The following is a 14,390-nucleotide window of genomic DNA, read 5'->3' as shown; positions in this document are numbered from 1 at the left end:
AGAGTCTCTCTTTGTCACCCAGGCTGGAGTGCAGTGGCGCAATCTCAGCTCACTGCAAGCTCCGCCTCACGGGTTCAGACCATTCTCCTGCCTCAGCCTCCAGAGTAGCTGGGACTACAGGCGCCCGCCACCAAGCCCGGCTAATTTTTTTGTATTTTTAGTAGAGACGGGGTTTCATTATGTTAGCCAGGATGGTCTCGATCTCCTGACCTCGTGATCCACCCGCCTTGGCCTCCCAAAGTGCTGGAATTACAGGCGTGAAGCACTGCGCCTGGCCAGCATTTTTTTTCTAATTATAAAAGAGTTTTACATATTTTTGTAGAAAAGTTGAAAAATAATTTTTAAAAGGCAAAAATTGCCTGTAATTCTGTCACCAAGAAGTAACTATTGTTAGCGTTTATGCCTATCTGCATTGTCTTTTTCCAATTAACAAAATATGTTATATAATTTTGTATGTAGGTTTTATTCTTTCTTTTTATCATTTAGCATTTTGAGGGTTTTTATTCATTTTCTTCAAAAATATCTATTTAGTGTTTTCCACATAATTTTGTAAGTATTTGAAGGTTTATGATATACATGAATTAATACCCTTTTATCAACCATTATAACAAATACAATTAATATTATTAGAAACTTTTAATAAGTGTCATTTTAATGGCTGCATGTTATGTCATCATGTGGATGTGCTATATAATTAGCTTAATTCCTGATTATTGGACAACTAGGTGTATCTCATTGTTAACTACTTTTAACATATACGTATTTGTGTATAAGCTTTTTATGCATTGTTTCTTATTTCTTTGTGTGTATGTGTATGTGTGTGTGTGTGTGTTTGTGTGTGTGTGTGTGTGACAGAGTTTTGTTCTTGCTGCCCAGGCTGGAGTGCAATGGCACAGTCTCGGCTCACTGCAACCTCAGCCTCCTGGGTTCAAGCGATTCTCCTGCCTCAGCCTCCTGAGTAGCTGGGATTACAGGCACCTGCCAACATGCCCAACTAATTTTTTTATATTTTTAGTAGAGACAGGGGTTTCACCATGTTGACCAGGCTGGTCTCGAACTCCTGACCTGAGGTGATCTGCCTGCCTTGACCTCCGAAAGTGCTGGGATTACAGGCATGAGCCACCGCGCCTGGCCTGTTTATTATTTCTTTAGTATAAATTCCCAGAAATGAAATTAGTGGGCCAAAGAGCATAAATATTTAAAGCTTTTAATATTTGTTACCAAATTTGCCATCTAAAAGCATATTCCCAGTTTATATTTCCAGCTTTACTCAAATGACAGCCTCTTGTTTCTCCATAGCCTTGATAGCATTAGATATATTAAACTTTACAATTTCCCTAGTTTTAATAGCAAAAATTTGTGACATCTAAATTTTATTTGTTATTTTTAATAATGAAGTTGAACATTTTGAGTAAGAATTAACTCTTAGTGATAGAAAAAGATAATCTTCCAACCACTTTGTGGCTTATAAAACCCTCTGTATTCTTATAGACAGAAGTAACAAAAACCAGAAGAGAGACCAAAATATGACAGAAAGTGGGATCTCAGAGTTGTCTTAGATAATTAAGCTTTTTTCTTCCTGCATGGTTTCCTTTATAAGCCATCATATGTTGTCACTTTAATTAAGATCTCCTGTGGCTTCTCTTTAACTAACCAAAATGTTCTCTCTCCTTCTTCCTCAGCCAGAAGTCATTGGATATGCGTCACTTTCTTTGCGAGCTGTCATTCAATCAGAGCTGCTTTCTTTCAGTGATCAACTTCCAGTGCAACAGGAAAATGATCAGACTGTATTTGGCCCCCTCAAGGTATGTAGATACACATTCAGGAAGTCAGAAGTATTTGCTGAGTATGCATTATTGGCTGGTACTGATGATGTAGCAGTGAACAAGAAAAGCAAGGTCTTTGATCTTATGTAGCATCTCTTGAAATAGAGCAGTGGAAGTGCTATGAAGGAAATAAATGGTATGATGGGAGAAAGTAGGAGATGGTGATCACGGAACATCTTTCTATGGAGGTGACATAGAAGGTGAGATCTGAAGAATAAGAGGAGAAAGTAAAAAACACAGAGACCATTCCAGAGAGAATAACAGATGCAACAGCCCTAAAGCAGGACTGGACTTGGAGTCATCAAGGGATAGAATGTTGCCAGAGGATAGTGAGCAAGAGAGAGATTGGTAGAAAGTAGAGTTGAACGGTCAGGTAGAAGCCGTATCATCAGAGCTTTGTAGGTAAGGTAAAGAGTTTCGATTTTAGCCTAAGATCCAAGGAAAGGATGTTGAAGCGTGGGAGTGACATCATCTGATTTCCATTTTACAAGAGAATAGACTGCAAGAGGAAAGAGGGAGGTGGTCTGTGGCATTAGTCCAGAAAAGAGATGATTGATGGTGGCTTAGACTAGAGTAATTGGAATAAAGAAGGAGAAAAGTAACTAAGTGTGCCTGATAGAATGAATTCTGGTATATAATTCATTGGAGAGAGGGTTATTTCCTTGTATTCAGGTGAGTTAGGATTTCTTAGATGGCAGAATCAGGGTGTGTGGCTTCAGTATAGCTTTGTCCTGGTGAGTTTTAAAAATCAGCCGGATGCAATGGCTTAAGCCTGTAATCCCAGCACTTTGGGAGGCCAAGGTGGGCAAATTGCCGGAGCTCAGGAGTTCGAGACCAGCCTGGGCAACATGGCTAAACCCCATCTCTACTAAAAATACAAAAATTAGCCGGGAGTGGTGACATGCGCCTGTAATCCCAGCTACTTGGGAGGCTGAGGCACAAAAATCGCTTGAACCCAGTAGGCAGAGTTTGCAGTGAGCCAAGATTGTACCATTGCACTCTAGCCTGGGCTGCAAAGCAAGACTCTGTCTCAAAAGAAAAAAAAAAAAATCATCACAGCCATGCCTAAAACATCCTGATGACTCCCAATCACCCAAAGGATAAAGTACAAGACTTACTATATGACCCTGGCCTACCGTTCAGCCTTCTCTCCTACAGCTTCTCTACCAATAACTATGTCACACTATATAAAGAATCAGTAAGGTATCATACTGGTTCATGCCTCTGTGTTTTGTCATACTGCCTTTTCTTCTTGAAAGCCTTCTCTCTCTTCTTGGTCTTAGTAAATACCACTTTGCTTTAAAGACTTACATGATTATTATTGCAAAAAATTAACATCACCTTACTCTTGTGCTATCCAAGTTATAGTTGTTGCCTGCCTGGTTCATTCTGGACTACAAAGTTTAAAATCAGAAAGGGGTTATAAATAGGATTGATCAACTAGAAATTTTTTCTATTCTGGCTCTTTTGAGAGAAATACTATTCTGGATAGATTGCTGTCTATATTCAATAGAGTAAAAGAACCTTGGCCGGGCATGGTGGCTCACGCCTGTAATCCCAGCACTTTGGGAGGCCGAGGCAGGCAGATCACGAGGTCAGGAGATCGAAACCATCCTGGCTAACACGGTGAAACCCCGTCTCTACTAAAAAATACAAAAAATTAGCTGGGTGTGGTGGCGGGTACCTGTAGTCCCAGCTACTCGGGAGGCTGAGGCAGGAGAATGACATGAACCCGGGAGGTAGAGCTTGCAGTGAACCAAGATCGCACCACTGCACTCCAGCCCGGGCAACAGAGAAACTCCGTCTCAAAAAAAAAAAAAAAGAACCTTGCTGTGTAACACTTACGAACACTTATGGATTTCAGATCAAAGAAACAGCAAGAACCTTTTACCCTTAGTAATTGAGTCTCCTGACAGTTAGTGACCACTTCTATTCTTCAAATTCATCATTTATCCTGCATCCCTTTTCTTTTTTACTTTTTAACATTTAGACTTTTTTTATACTCTTTACTCAGACTCCCCAATTCTTACTATTTGTCACATTTTCTTTATAATTGTCTGTCTGTCTCTTCACTGTCTCTCTTTCTGTCCCTTTATCTCCTTCCCCCATACATATACATGCACATTTTTTTCTGAACTATTTGAGAGTAAGTTGTACATCATGCCTCTCCCCCTAAATTCTTTAGTTTATATTTTGTGTATTTCCTTAGAACAAGGACATCATCATGCATAACACTCTAGAGTTTTAAAAGTCAGCATAGCATTGATGCTATATCTACAGGCTGTACTAAGATTTCACCAATTATACCAGCGCCTTTAAGCAAATTTTTTTTCTAGTCAAGGATTATCTATTGCATTTTGTCAGATCTTTCTAATCTCTCCTTTAGTCAGAAACAGTTCTGCAGCCTTTCTTTATTTTTCAGTACGTTGATTTTTTTTTTAAAGTAATGCCGGTTATTTTAAAGAATGTTCCTCCACTGGGATTAACCTGAATCACTTATTACTGTGATGATTGTCAAATGGTGATTTCTAACTCTACTGTCTCTTGTGCGTTTATTAATTGGCATTCTATACGGAGGAGCTGTTTCTTCTCTCATATTTATTTTATATCAGGATGGATTCATGGATTATTATTCAATAGGTTATAATCCATTACTGTTACTCATTCTGATGCTGAAATTGTCCTAGATTTAGCCAGTGGGAGCCTCTTCAACTGGATTTCTGGGTCCTTTAAACATGTCTCCATTCTTTTCTGGGAACTTTCTTCTATTCTGGCTTAACTTGATCTTCCAGGTTCATCTTCTGTTATTGATAAATCATCTGTCTAGTTTTTCTTAGTCTAGCAAGTTAATGTATATGCATTCTGTTAATATTCTTACTATTAGAGTGTTTGAGGATGAGTTAATTCATTTCCTAATAATCTGATGTTGTTTCCAGCCTCAAAATTCTAATTCCAATTCTAAAGGACATTCTTACTGACTCTTCTCTTTTTGTGTTTTATAGGTAACCATGGAGCTTGTTACAGATAACAAAGATATCACTGGTGTCAATACTAAGTTAAGTGGCAATACCCATTATACCCCACTTTGTGCTCCTACAAGTCCAAATAAGGCACTACCAGAACTTAACCAAGATATGACCTATACCAAAAATCCACAAAACTTAAATCAAATTCATGAGGAAACTGCAAAGAAAGCACAGAACTTGGTGCTCCCCACCCGAAAGTCACCAAGCCCTCTAGCACCACATCCTTCAACCTTCATGGCTATGCCAGCCTCCCATAATTTAGTTATTCAGACGAATGGGTCAACAAAAGAGAGTGCTTTGCTGTTGCATGTGCTGTTGATGGTGCCAGATGGGAAAGATTTTATTAGTGGAGAATCTGAGAAACAATCACCATGCAATGTTTATTTAAATTGTAAACTCTTCAGCACAGAGGAAGTCACCAGATCTGTCATCGCATGGGGCACAACACAACCGGTCTTTAACTTTTCTCAGGTAACTTTGTACATTCCATATCCATTAGAGGAATATAGGGGTGGGAGACAAATGCTTCCCAAATTATAATTTCATCTTAAATCTAGAATGTTCAGACTAGCAGGAACCTTTGTAATTATTTGGTGTACAGATTCAGTCCCACTATTGGATGGAAGAGGGAAAGGCATTGTCAACATTTTAAAACTTTTTGTCTTTATTCTGTCTGAGTTCACATGGTTTCTCTCTGTTTCTTTTGCCTGAGTTTTGGGATTCTATTCCTTTCTGCTTCCTCTAAGACTTTGATTAGTTAAACCTCCCCATCTTTCTCCAATCTCTCCTTTATTATTTTATTTTATATATTTATCCTCACATTTATTCTTCTCCCTACTTTAGTATGCATCTTAACTTGATTTTTCTGTATAATGTGGTGCTTAAGTTGTTTTCTTTCTTGGTTTTTGTAACTTTACTGTCTTATTTTCTTCCTCACTCGAAGCTGTTCTTTTTCAGTCATTGGGCCAGAAGGAAAACTAGGAAAAGCACTTTGGGAGGCTAAGGCAGGCAGATCACGAGGTCAGGAGATCGAGACCATCCTGGCTAACACGGTGAAACCCCGTCTCTACTAAAAATGCAAAAAATTAGCCGGGCATGGTGGTGGGCAACTGTAGTCCCAGCTACTCAGGAGGCTGAGGCAGGAGGATGGCATGAACCCGGGAGGCAGAGCTTGCAGTGAGCCGAGATCAACACTACACTCCAGCCTGAGCGACAGAGCGAGACTCCGTCTCAAAAAAAAAAAAAAAAACTAGGAAAAGGGTGGTAACCCTAGTACTTCTTCCTTTAATTGTTGGTGCTTCCACTCATTACTGTATTGCTGGCACTCTTCCAAATCAATCCACTTTTCCCCATGATCATCACATCTATTCACACAGCTTCAGCAGTCATTTTTATGACGATAACTTCCACATCTACACTTCTATATATGCCAGACATTTCCTTTTAGTTTGAGATTTCTGTATCTAACTGCCTGCTGGTCATTACCACCTGGATATCTCAGTTTACACTTGTCACCTAACACATTGCCTGGCACATACTGGGTATTCAATAAAGATGTGTAAATGAAAGAACGAATTCAAACATGTTCAAATCTGAATTCATCACTTCTTCCAAATCTGTTCTTCCTCTTTTTGTCTGCCCTAATTCAAATTATAATTTACTCAGGCACCTAAATAGAACCTGTTAGTTTTCCTTGACTCTTTCTTCTTTTTTTTTTTTCGAGACAGAGTCTCACTTTGTCGCCCAGGCTGGAGTACAGTGGCGCGATCTCAGCTCACTGCAAGCTCCGCCTCCCGGGTTCAGGCCATTCACCTGCCTCAACCTCCCGAGTAGCTGGGACTGCAGGTGCCCACCACCACACCCGACTAATTTTTTTTTGTATTTTTAGTAGAGACGGGGTTTCACCGTGTTAGCCAGGATGGTCTCGAGCTCCTGACCTCGTGATCTGCCCACCTCGGCCTCCCAAAGTGGTGGGATTACAGGTGTGAGCCACAGCGCCCAGCCCCTTGACTCTTTCTTATGTAATTACTTACCAAGTCTGATAGATACTACAAACTTAATTCTCTGGAACACATCTCTTTACCTTCACTGCACTGCCACTGCTTCTATTTAAACCTTCACCCTCCTTCCAAATAGCCTTCAGACTGGTCTAGCTGTTTCCCAGTTCTCTTTATGTCCTTTGCCTCCTTTATGCACCAATGAGAATGACCTTTCTAAAACACTAACCTGAACATTTTACTTCCCTTCTTAAAGCCTTTCCGTGATTCCCTATATCCTTCAAGATGGAATGTAAATCCAAGACCCTTTGGAAACTGACTGTATGTACTTCTCCAGCCTCAGCTCCTGCCACTCTTCCCTTTATACTAAATAACCCAGCTGTGCTCAACTACTTAGAGTTTCCTGAATATTCTCTTCTCCTACTTCTGTATCTTTGTATGTGCTCATTCTTCTGCCTTAAATTTCCTTTAAGCCTTCATGACACCACTTAAGCAGAGCTTTTTGTATTAGTTAACTCCTGCTCGGCCTTGAGATTTAAGGTTACTTTGTCCCAGAAGTAGTTGCCTGCAACTTCCTTACTTGGAGGTTAGGTTGCTGTTCTAGTTTTACTGTTTTTGGTTTCAAGGAACAGAAATGTGTTGAGGATACAAACACTAGGTTTGTATCCACTTTGTGTTTCTTAGGTGGATACAAAAGTAGCTCTGCTCTGTTCTTCTGGTGTCTTCCTCTCATCATCCCTTTTCTAATTTCATGCTTTTTGCCTCTCATGTTTTCTATTGGAACTACCAACTGGCCAATTCTGGAGTAATTTTATGTTGAAAATCCAGAGGAACAGTTGGCTTTGCTCTTTACTGTGACACCTGTTGGGCAGAGCTTTTGGCACTTGGTCATTTTATTAAATGCTATCCAGTCAGTGGATTGGCTGCCCTTTGATAAAATACTCAACTCTTGTCAAGTCAGTAGCATACTTCTTTCAAAAACATCTTTCTTTCAGGGGGGTTTACTAGTGGATCACTTTGCCTTAGAAAGGATTGGACAAGTTTGGCAGGCACCATGTTTGACATGTTTAACAACCTTCTCTGTGTCCTCAAAGCTCCACCTGTATGAGCTTTGTCATCAGAGAACTCACTGTTTTGTATCTGGCCTTTGTGTGTTAGTCTCTAACAGCAGACTGCTACTTCTCTTGAGGATACAGAGTAAGTTTTATTTGAATGTCTTTAGCTCATAACACTGTGTGTTAACAGTAGGCTTTTTGTAAATGCTTATTGAGTGAAAGTATAAATTAATATTTGTCTTAGGTATGAGTTTTTTGTTTGCTTTGGTTGTTCCTCTCTTTTAGGTGATTCCCGTCTCTCTGTCTTCCAAATACCTGGAAAGGCTTAAGAACAATGTGATGGTAATTGAAACTTGGAATAAGGTGCGGAGCCCAGGACTGGACAAGCTGCTCGGGCTGGTGAAACTTCCCCTCCACCAGTTTTACATGTCATTCAAGTAAATAGGACCTTTTGGAGTATTCTTTATTGTGCGTCTTTAACTTTGTATGGACTGAAAAGGAATTCTTTTGATTTGCAAACATGAATAGCCCAGTAATCCCTTGAAGGACTTTTTTCAGTTTCACCACAGTTGCTGCTCTTTCTCCTATTCTAAAGCAGTATCTTACAGATACTGCTTACCATGTTTCAGGCACTATGCTAAAAACCTTGCATACATCAAGTCATTTAATCTTCTTGACAACCCTCTGAGGCAGGTACTTCTATTTGCTTTTTTGTACAGATGAGTTAACAGAGACTCAGAGAAGTTAAATTACTTGTCACATATATCATAAAGTGGAGGGTTAGGGCCCAAGATAGCATGGCAGTGGAGTCCACACTCTTTACCAAAAAGCTCTACTGCCAAAAGTTACCACCTCACAAAAGGTGGTTTACCATTCTATCACAGAACTTCAGTATTGTTCACATCAGCTATTTGCAAGTTTTATATAATGAATATTATCTTTTAGACCTTCAGATTTGATTACTTCACCTCACTTTTAACACATAGGTGGGGTATTGATTAACCTGATGGTTATTTCATTCCTCAATACAAACTGTTCCTTTTTTTTTTTTTTTTTTTTTTTTTTTGAGACAGAGTCTTGCTCTGTCCCCCAGGCTGGAGTATAGTGGCGCAGTCTTGGCCCACTGCAAGCTCCGCCTTCCGGCTTCACGCCATACTCCTGCCTCAGCCTCTCGAGTAGCTGGGACTACAGGCGCCCGCCACCACGCCCGGCTAATTTTTTGTATTTTTAGTAGAGTCGGGGTTTCACCGTGTTAGCCAGGATGATCTCGATCTCCTGACCTCGCAATCCACCCGCCTCGGCCTCCCAAAGTGCTGGGATTACAGGTGTGAGCTACCGCATCTGGCCCAAAATGTGCCTTTTTTATTTTGACTCAAGTTTCTGATTTTTATTTTAGCATTGACCTCCTTCCTAGCAGCCTTCTCATAGTTCTGTGTTTTAAATGTTGTGTTTTACATTTTACAAAGAGCACCTTTGTGGGCATTAGCTCATTTGAACCTCACTATAACCCTATAAAGTATTATTATTATCCCTATATTACAAATGAAGAAATTTGTCCTTTAACTTGCAGAAGTCACTTAACCTCTCTGACTTTCTTTTCCTTATCTGTAAAATGAGGGTGATAGTAGATTCCCTATCTCTCTTGTGGAACAATCATGAAGATCTAGAGAGAAAATACATGGATATGCCTTCTGTGAACAGCTAAGTATTAATACTTACAACAGTAACATTGGAAATCATAGCCAGGCTGGGGAGTCCTGCTGGAATCGTGGATGCCACTGTCCACTGTAGGCTATTAGTTTTCCTTTTTTTCTTAAATTATGATGTTAGTTTGGTCTGGTGTTACCCTTCTTCCACTTTACTTCTCATTCCATTAGATCTCATTCTTTGCTGAGAGTGTGTAAAATAATAGTAGCTACCAATTACTGGGCATTTTCCATGTACCAAGCATCATAGTTGGTATTTTGTATGTTATCTCAGTTTAGTCCTAACAACCACCCTTTGATGTAAGTTTTTTCATTGTGTACATTTTACAGATGACAAAACAGACTCAAAAATGTTAAATGAATTGCTTGAGTCACACAGCAAGTAAGTGGCAGAGCTAAGATTCAGCATGACATTATAAATCATTTATCAGAGCTTGAATCCCAACTTAACCTCCTACTAGTTGTATATCCTTAGCTAAGTTACTTAACCTCTTTAAATTTGGCTTTCTCATCCATTAATAGTGGATAATACCAACCTTTGCAGTGTTAAAAGGATTAGAAACACTATAAAATGCCTATCACATACTAAGCACTCAGTAGATGGCAGATATTGGCAATATTATCCAAATCTTATCTGTCAGACACCAAAGTCCACATTCTTCCTAGTAGACCACACTTCCTCCCTATAAAATAATGCAGTTTAGCAAAGCTCCATGAGATACTACTCAAATCACAGACACTGGACTTGGGGCCATAATGCTACAGAGACATATCAGACACATTCCCTGCCTTTAAATTGCTACATTTTGAACTTCTCTGCCTGGTAATTTTTATTTGGTGGGTTACTGACAGATGCACACATTTTTTAAAACCACTATTACTTTTCCAGTTGCAGATCTATTTTTAACAAACTGAAAAAATGAGTCAAGAAAGAAATAAAACTGCTCTGTGACATGATTGATGCTTGTTATTTGCTTATTCACAATTTCTCCCCCTCTAGAGATCCTAAAATTTCTCGCCTGCTGCTGGATGCCCAGTACCCAGTTGTTGCTGTCGACCGCTACATGCCTGTGATTGATGTGTTTTCAGGCCACCAAAATGGGAGTCTTCGAGTCTTTTTAGCTATGGGTTCTTCAGATCAAATAATGGCACTACAAAGATTAAAGCATGAAGAAGGAACACTCCCTCCCTTCAGCCCTAGGCCAGCCCATTTCCTGGACCAGCCAACTGTAGCATCTGTTGCTATGGTAGTAAATGCTATGGTTTACAAAAAGTCATTATTTCATTTTCTCTTGCATATTTTAGTGAATTTATTGCCCAAATCCTTTATTTCTATAATGAAAGGCTCAACAAAAGAACGTAACATGCACTCCAGTGCTTCCTATAAATCAAAGGAATCATTGGTAGTTTTCTGTTATGGTTTAAATGGATCTCTATGTCCCTCAATTTATAAAGAAAATCCAATCGAACAACCAGATCTTAATTATCTAATTTACTAGCTTTGTTGCCTTTAAAAAAAAATGGGAGTGGAGAGTGATCCCAAATGTAAGCCAGCAAAATCTTACCCTGCTTATTGGCTGAGCCCATGCTGGAAAGCCATTGTGAAGTGCTTGCTTATCTACTAGTAATTTAAAAGTAATTTGTTTTTGTTTGGTGCTGTCCAGTTGAGAAAGCACATTGACATACATTCTTATGTTTATTTCCCTAACAACTACATGAGGTGGGTCATTGTTATTCTGTTTTATAGATGATGAGACAGAATCCAAGAGAGTAAGTTACTTGTCCGGGGTCACATAACTAAGAATGAGAGAACCGGGATTCAGACACAGGTCTTCTAACTTCAAGTTCAGTCTTTATTCCACTGTATCATGTACTACTGTATCTTATATTTGTTGTTTTTACTAGTACAGCCAAATCTCAGTATCCATACCATTTAAGTATGTTATATTCTTAAGTCTGAACCCAAATGACAAATTTAAATGTCTCTAGCAGGGAAAGAACTATTAGGAAAATAACTTTTAGCAAGTTATGGTTTATTTGTATATTATGAACTCCAAATTTTTCTTAGTTATTTGTTGTTTTTGTTTTGTTTTGTTTTGAAGTGAGATCTCGCTCTGTTGCCCAGGCTGGAGTGCAATGGCGCCATCTCAGCTCACTACTACCTCCACCAACTGGGTTCAAGGGATTCTCCCACCTTGGCCTCCCGGTAGCTGGGATTACAGGCACCCACCACTGTGCCTGTTCAAGGGATTCTCCCACCTTGGCCTCCCGGTAGCTGGGATTACAGGCACCCACCACTGTGCCTGGTAACTTACGTATTTTTAGTAGAGATGGGATTTCACCATATTGCCAGTCCAGGCTGGTCTTAACCTCAAGTAATCCACCCATCTCGACCTCCCACAGTGCTGGGATTACAGGCATGAACCACCACACCTAGCCAATTATTTGTTAGATATTATTGTTTGTCAATAGATAATCGTATTTTTCAAGTTGAAAATTATATAAAAGCACAAATAAAGAAAAACCACATTAATATCCCCAAGTCTGTTTAGGCATTATATGGCTGTCACCTTGCAGTGTAGACTCAGATTTTGTTAAATTCCATACTAAAGGTTAGAAAATGTTTCTCACTATGTGCACAGAGGAAATCCTTGAAAGATTTACCTGTGGGATTAGATATCTATAAAAACAGTTGTTTTTCCTCCTACACTCATGCCTCTCATCCAATTCACCATTTGCAGAAGGGAGTTATCAAATTGCTGTAACACTATAAGGCCAAATTAAATAGCCGTTGTGACTCTTGATTTTTTTTTCCCCAATTTTTGCCCCAGGGAATCAAATTGCAAGTTTTGTGTTTTTCTAAGGAAAATTTTTGAGCAGGTATTGCTAACATATGCTTTCAGTTTTCAAAGCAGAGACTTAATACAGTCTCTGTTCTAGATTTTTTGGATTAGTAGTTAAAATGTTAAACACATATATATATATAATCTCAACTCTTATCTGAATCCTGAATTCCCCCCTTTGAATTTTCCTGAATGATTTGTTGTCTAAGATCTGCTGTATAGAATAGGGATAAAGATCACTGGCTCTGGAGTCAGACTACATTAAGTCTAAACCTGGTTCCACTGTTAATAGCTCTGCATGTTCAATCACCTAATAAAGGTGAGCTGTTTGGTGTAGTGCCTGGTTCATAGTAAATCCTCAATAAATACATGATTATTTGTTGTTATTCCCTGTAGTAACAGTGTCTTCACTACCTCCCCAAGTAGTCCTTACCATTATTGGACAGTCCTGACGTTATCCCCAACTAATTTGGAAATAGTAGTTAGTACCTGTTTGCTATTCTAAGTGGCCCAGGCTAAGGAGTCCTGCTGGAATCGTGGATGCCACTGTCTGCTGTAGGCTATTAGTTTTCCTTTTTTTCTTAAATTATGATATTAGTTTGGTCTGGTGTTACCCTTCTTCCACTTCACTTCTCATTCCATTGCTATTCTAAATGTAGAATTTATTCTAAATTTACTATTTATTCTTTTTCCTGTGAAGGGAATAGCCTTCTATTCTTAGTATATTAAGAGCTTTTATCAGGAACAAATATTGAATTTTATCAAATGCATTTGTGTTAATCATTTTTGTTGTTCTATTAATGCACTGAATTACATTTATGGATTTCCTAATATTAACCCAGTCTCATAGTCAGGAGTACATCCTATTTAGCCTACTTACAGTGAGCAGTTGTGATAGTTACAGTGAAAATTAAGTATCTATTTTAATATCAACTAATTATACTTATCTCTTTATCTATACTCAGACTTCATAGAGAAGCAGGAATATTCTAAGCAAGTTACTCTTTAAAGCTCACCGGTGTTTCTGTTTCATTTAATAGGCAGAGGACCGAGGAAATGCACTGATGGAGCACTGCTTTGAGATCCATGTAGAGATGGTTAAAGGGCTAGCCCCTCTTCAGGCAACAGTCTGGGGAGAAGCAGATTGTTATGTCCAGTACTACTTTCCAGTTCAACACTCGCAATCCAGTGTGCTGAAAGGACCGGAGTTCCTTGAAAATGGTAGGTTTAGGATATTAGGCTTTCTTATTCTTATATGGTTCTTTTATTACATTATATTTAAGAATTCTTTTTTTTTCTGAGTGAATTTTGTGTTGTTGAGTATTTCTAGTCTTACCTGGGCAGTAAAACAGGAGATAGGCCAAGTTTTTTTATTTTTTAACTATTTTTGTAGCTTTTTATTTTGATATAACTTCAAATTTACAAAAACCTATAAAAATAGTACAAAGAACTTTTGTATACTCTTTACCTAGATCTACCAATTATTTGCATTTTGCCCCATCTTATATCCTTTACGTGCCCACTCACTCTTATCTATATACGTAGTGTTGATTCTCAGTCCTCACAGTAGTTGTGTTCTGTAAAGCACCATGAACGCTGAATTAGGGAATACTGAACCATTGCTCCTAAAGGAAATATGTACATATACATATCTCACATAGATCATTATTTTAACTCGTAAAACAACTTACCCTGGTAGACTCTGTTTGCTTTATTGTATGAAAGAAAAAATGAGATTCACAAGCGTTAAGTGACTTGCTTGGGGCTGCCCCACTAACAAGGGCCGAGGTTGGGATTCAAACCCCATCCTACTGTCCCCAGAGTGGAAGCTTCTGCACTGCCTCTACTGTCCCCACCTTCTGGTCATCTCCGAGAAACAAGAAGTCGGACTGTCTCACATTGTTCTCACCTGGGAACAAACAGACTGGGTGACTCGA

General features: G+C 39.0%; 1 protein-coding gene across 13 annotated transcripts in view; it reads left to right on the top strand.

Moving 5' to 3' along the window:
• C2CD3 (C2 domain containing 3 centriole elongation regulator) overlaps nt 1–14,390 on the top strand; it is a 155,172-nt gene that overhangs the window by 69,463 nt on the left and 71,319 nt on the right. For 11 of the 13 annotated variants that reach the window (XR_012423507.1, XR_012423505.1, XR_006692000.3 and 8 more), the window contains 5 exons: nt 1,683–1,805; nt 4,829–5,323; nt 8,190–8,341; nt 10,611–10,857; nt 13,494–13,674. Coding sequence is in view for 8 of the 13 variants with exons in the window: in XM_074014742.1 (XP_073870843.1) it covers nt 1,683–1,805; nt 4,829–5,323; nt 8,190–8,341; nt 10,611–10,857; nt 13,494–13,674 (1,198 nt within the window). In the remaining 5 variants the exon portion in view is untranslated. Of the gene's footprint in view, nt 1–1,682; nt 1,806–4,828; nt 5,324–6,745; nt 6,835–8,189; nt 8,342–10,610; nt 10,858–13,493; nt 13,675–14,390 lie in introns of those variants that run through there. The other 2 variants (XM_074014743.1, XM_074014744.1) reach the window with 2 other exon arrangements.

Source organism: Macaca fascicularis, chromosome 14, assembly GCF_037993035.2.
Source record: "Macaca fascicularis isolate 582-1 chromosome 14, T2T-MFA8v1.1".
Taxonomy (NCBI): Eukaryota; Metazoa; Chordata; class Mammalia; order Primates; family Cercopithecidae; genus Macaca; species Macaca fascicularis.
The sequence above is the reverse complement of the archived record's forward strand: the minus strand, read 5'-3'. Positions and strand labels throughout refer to the sequence as shown.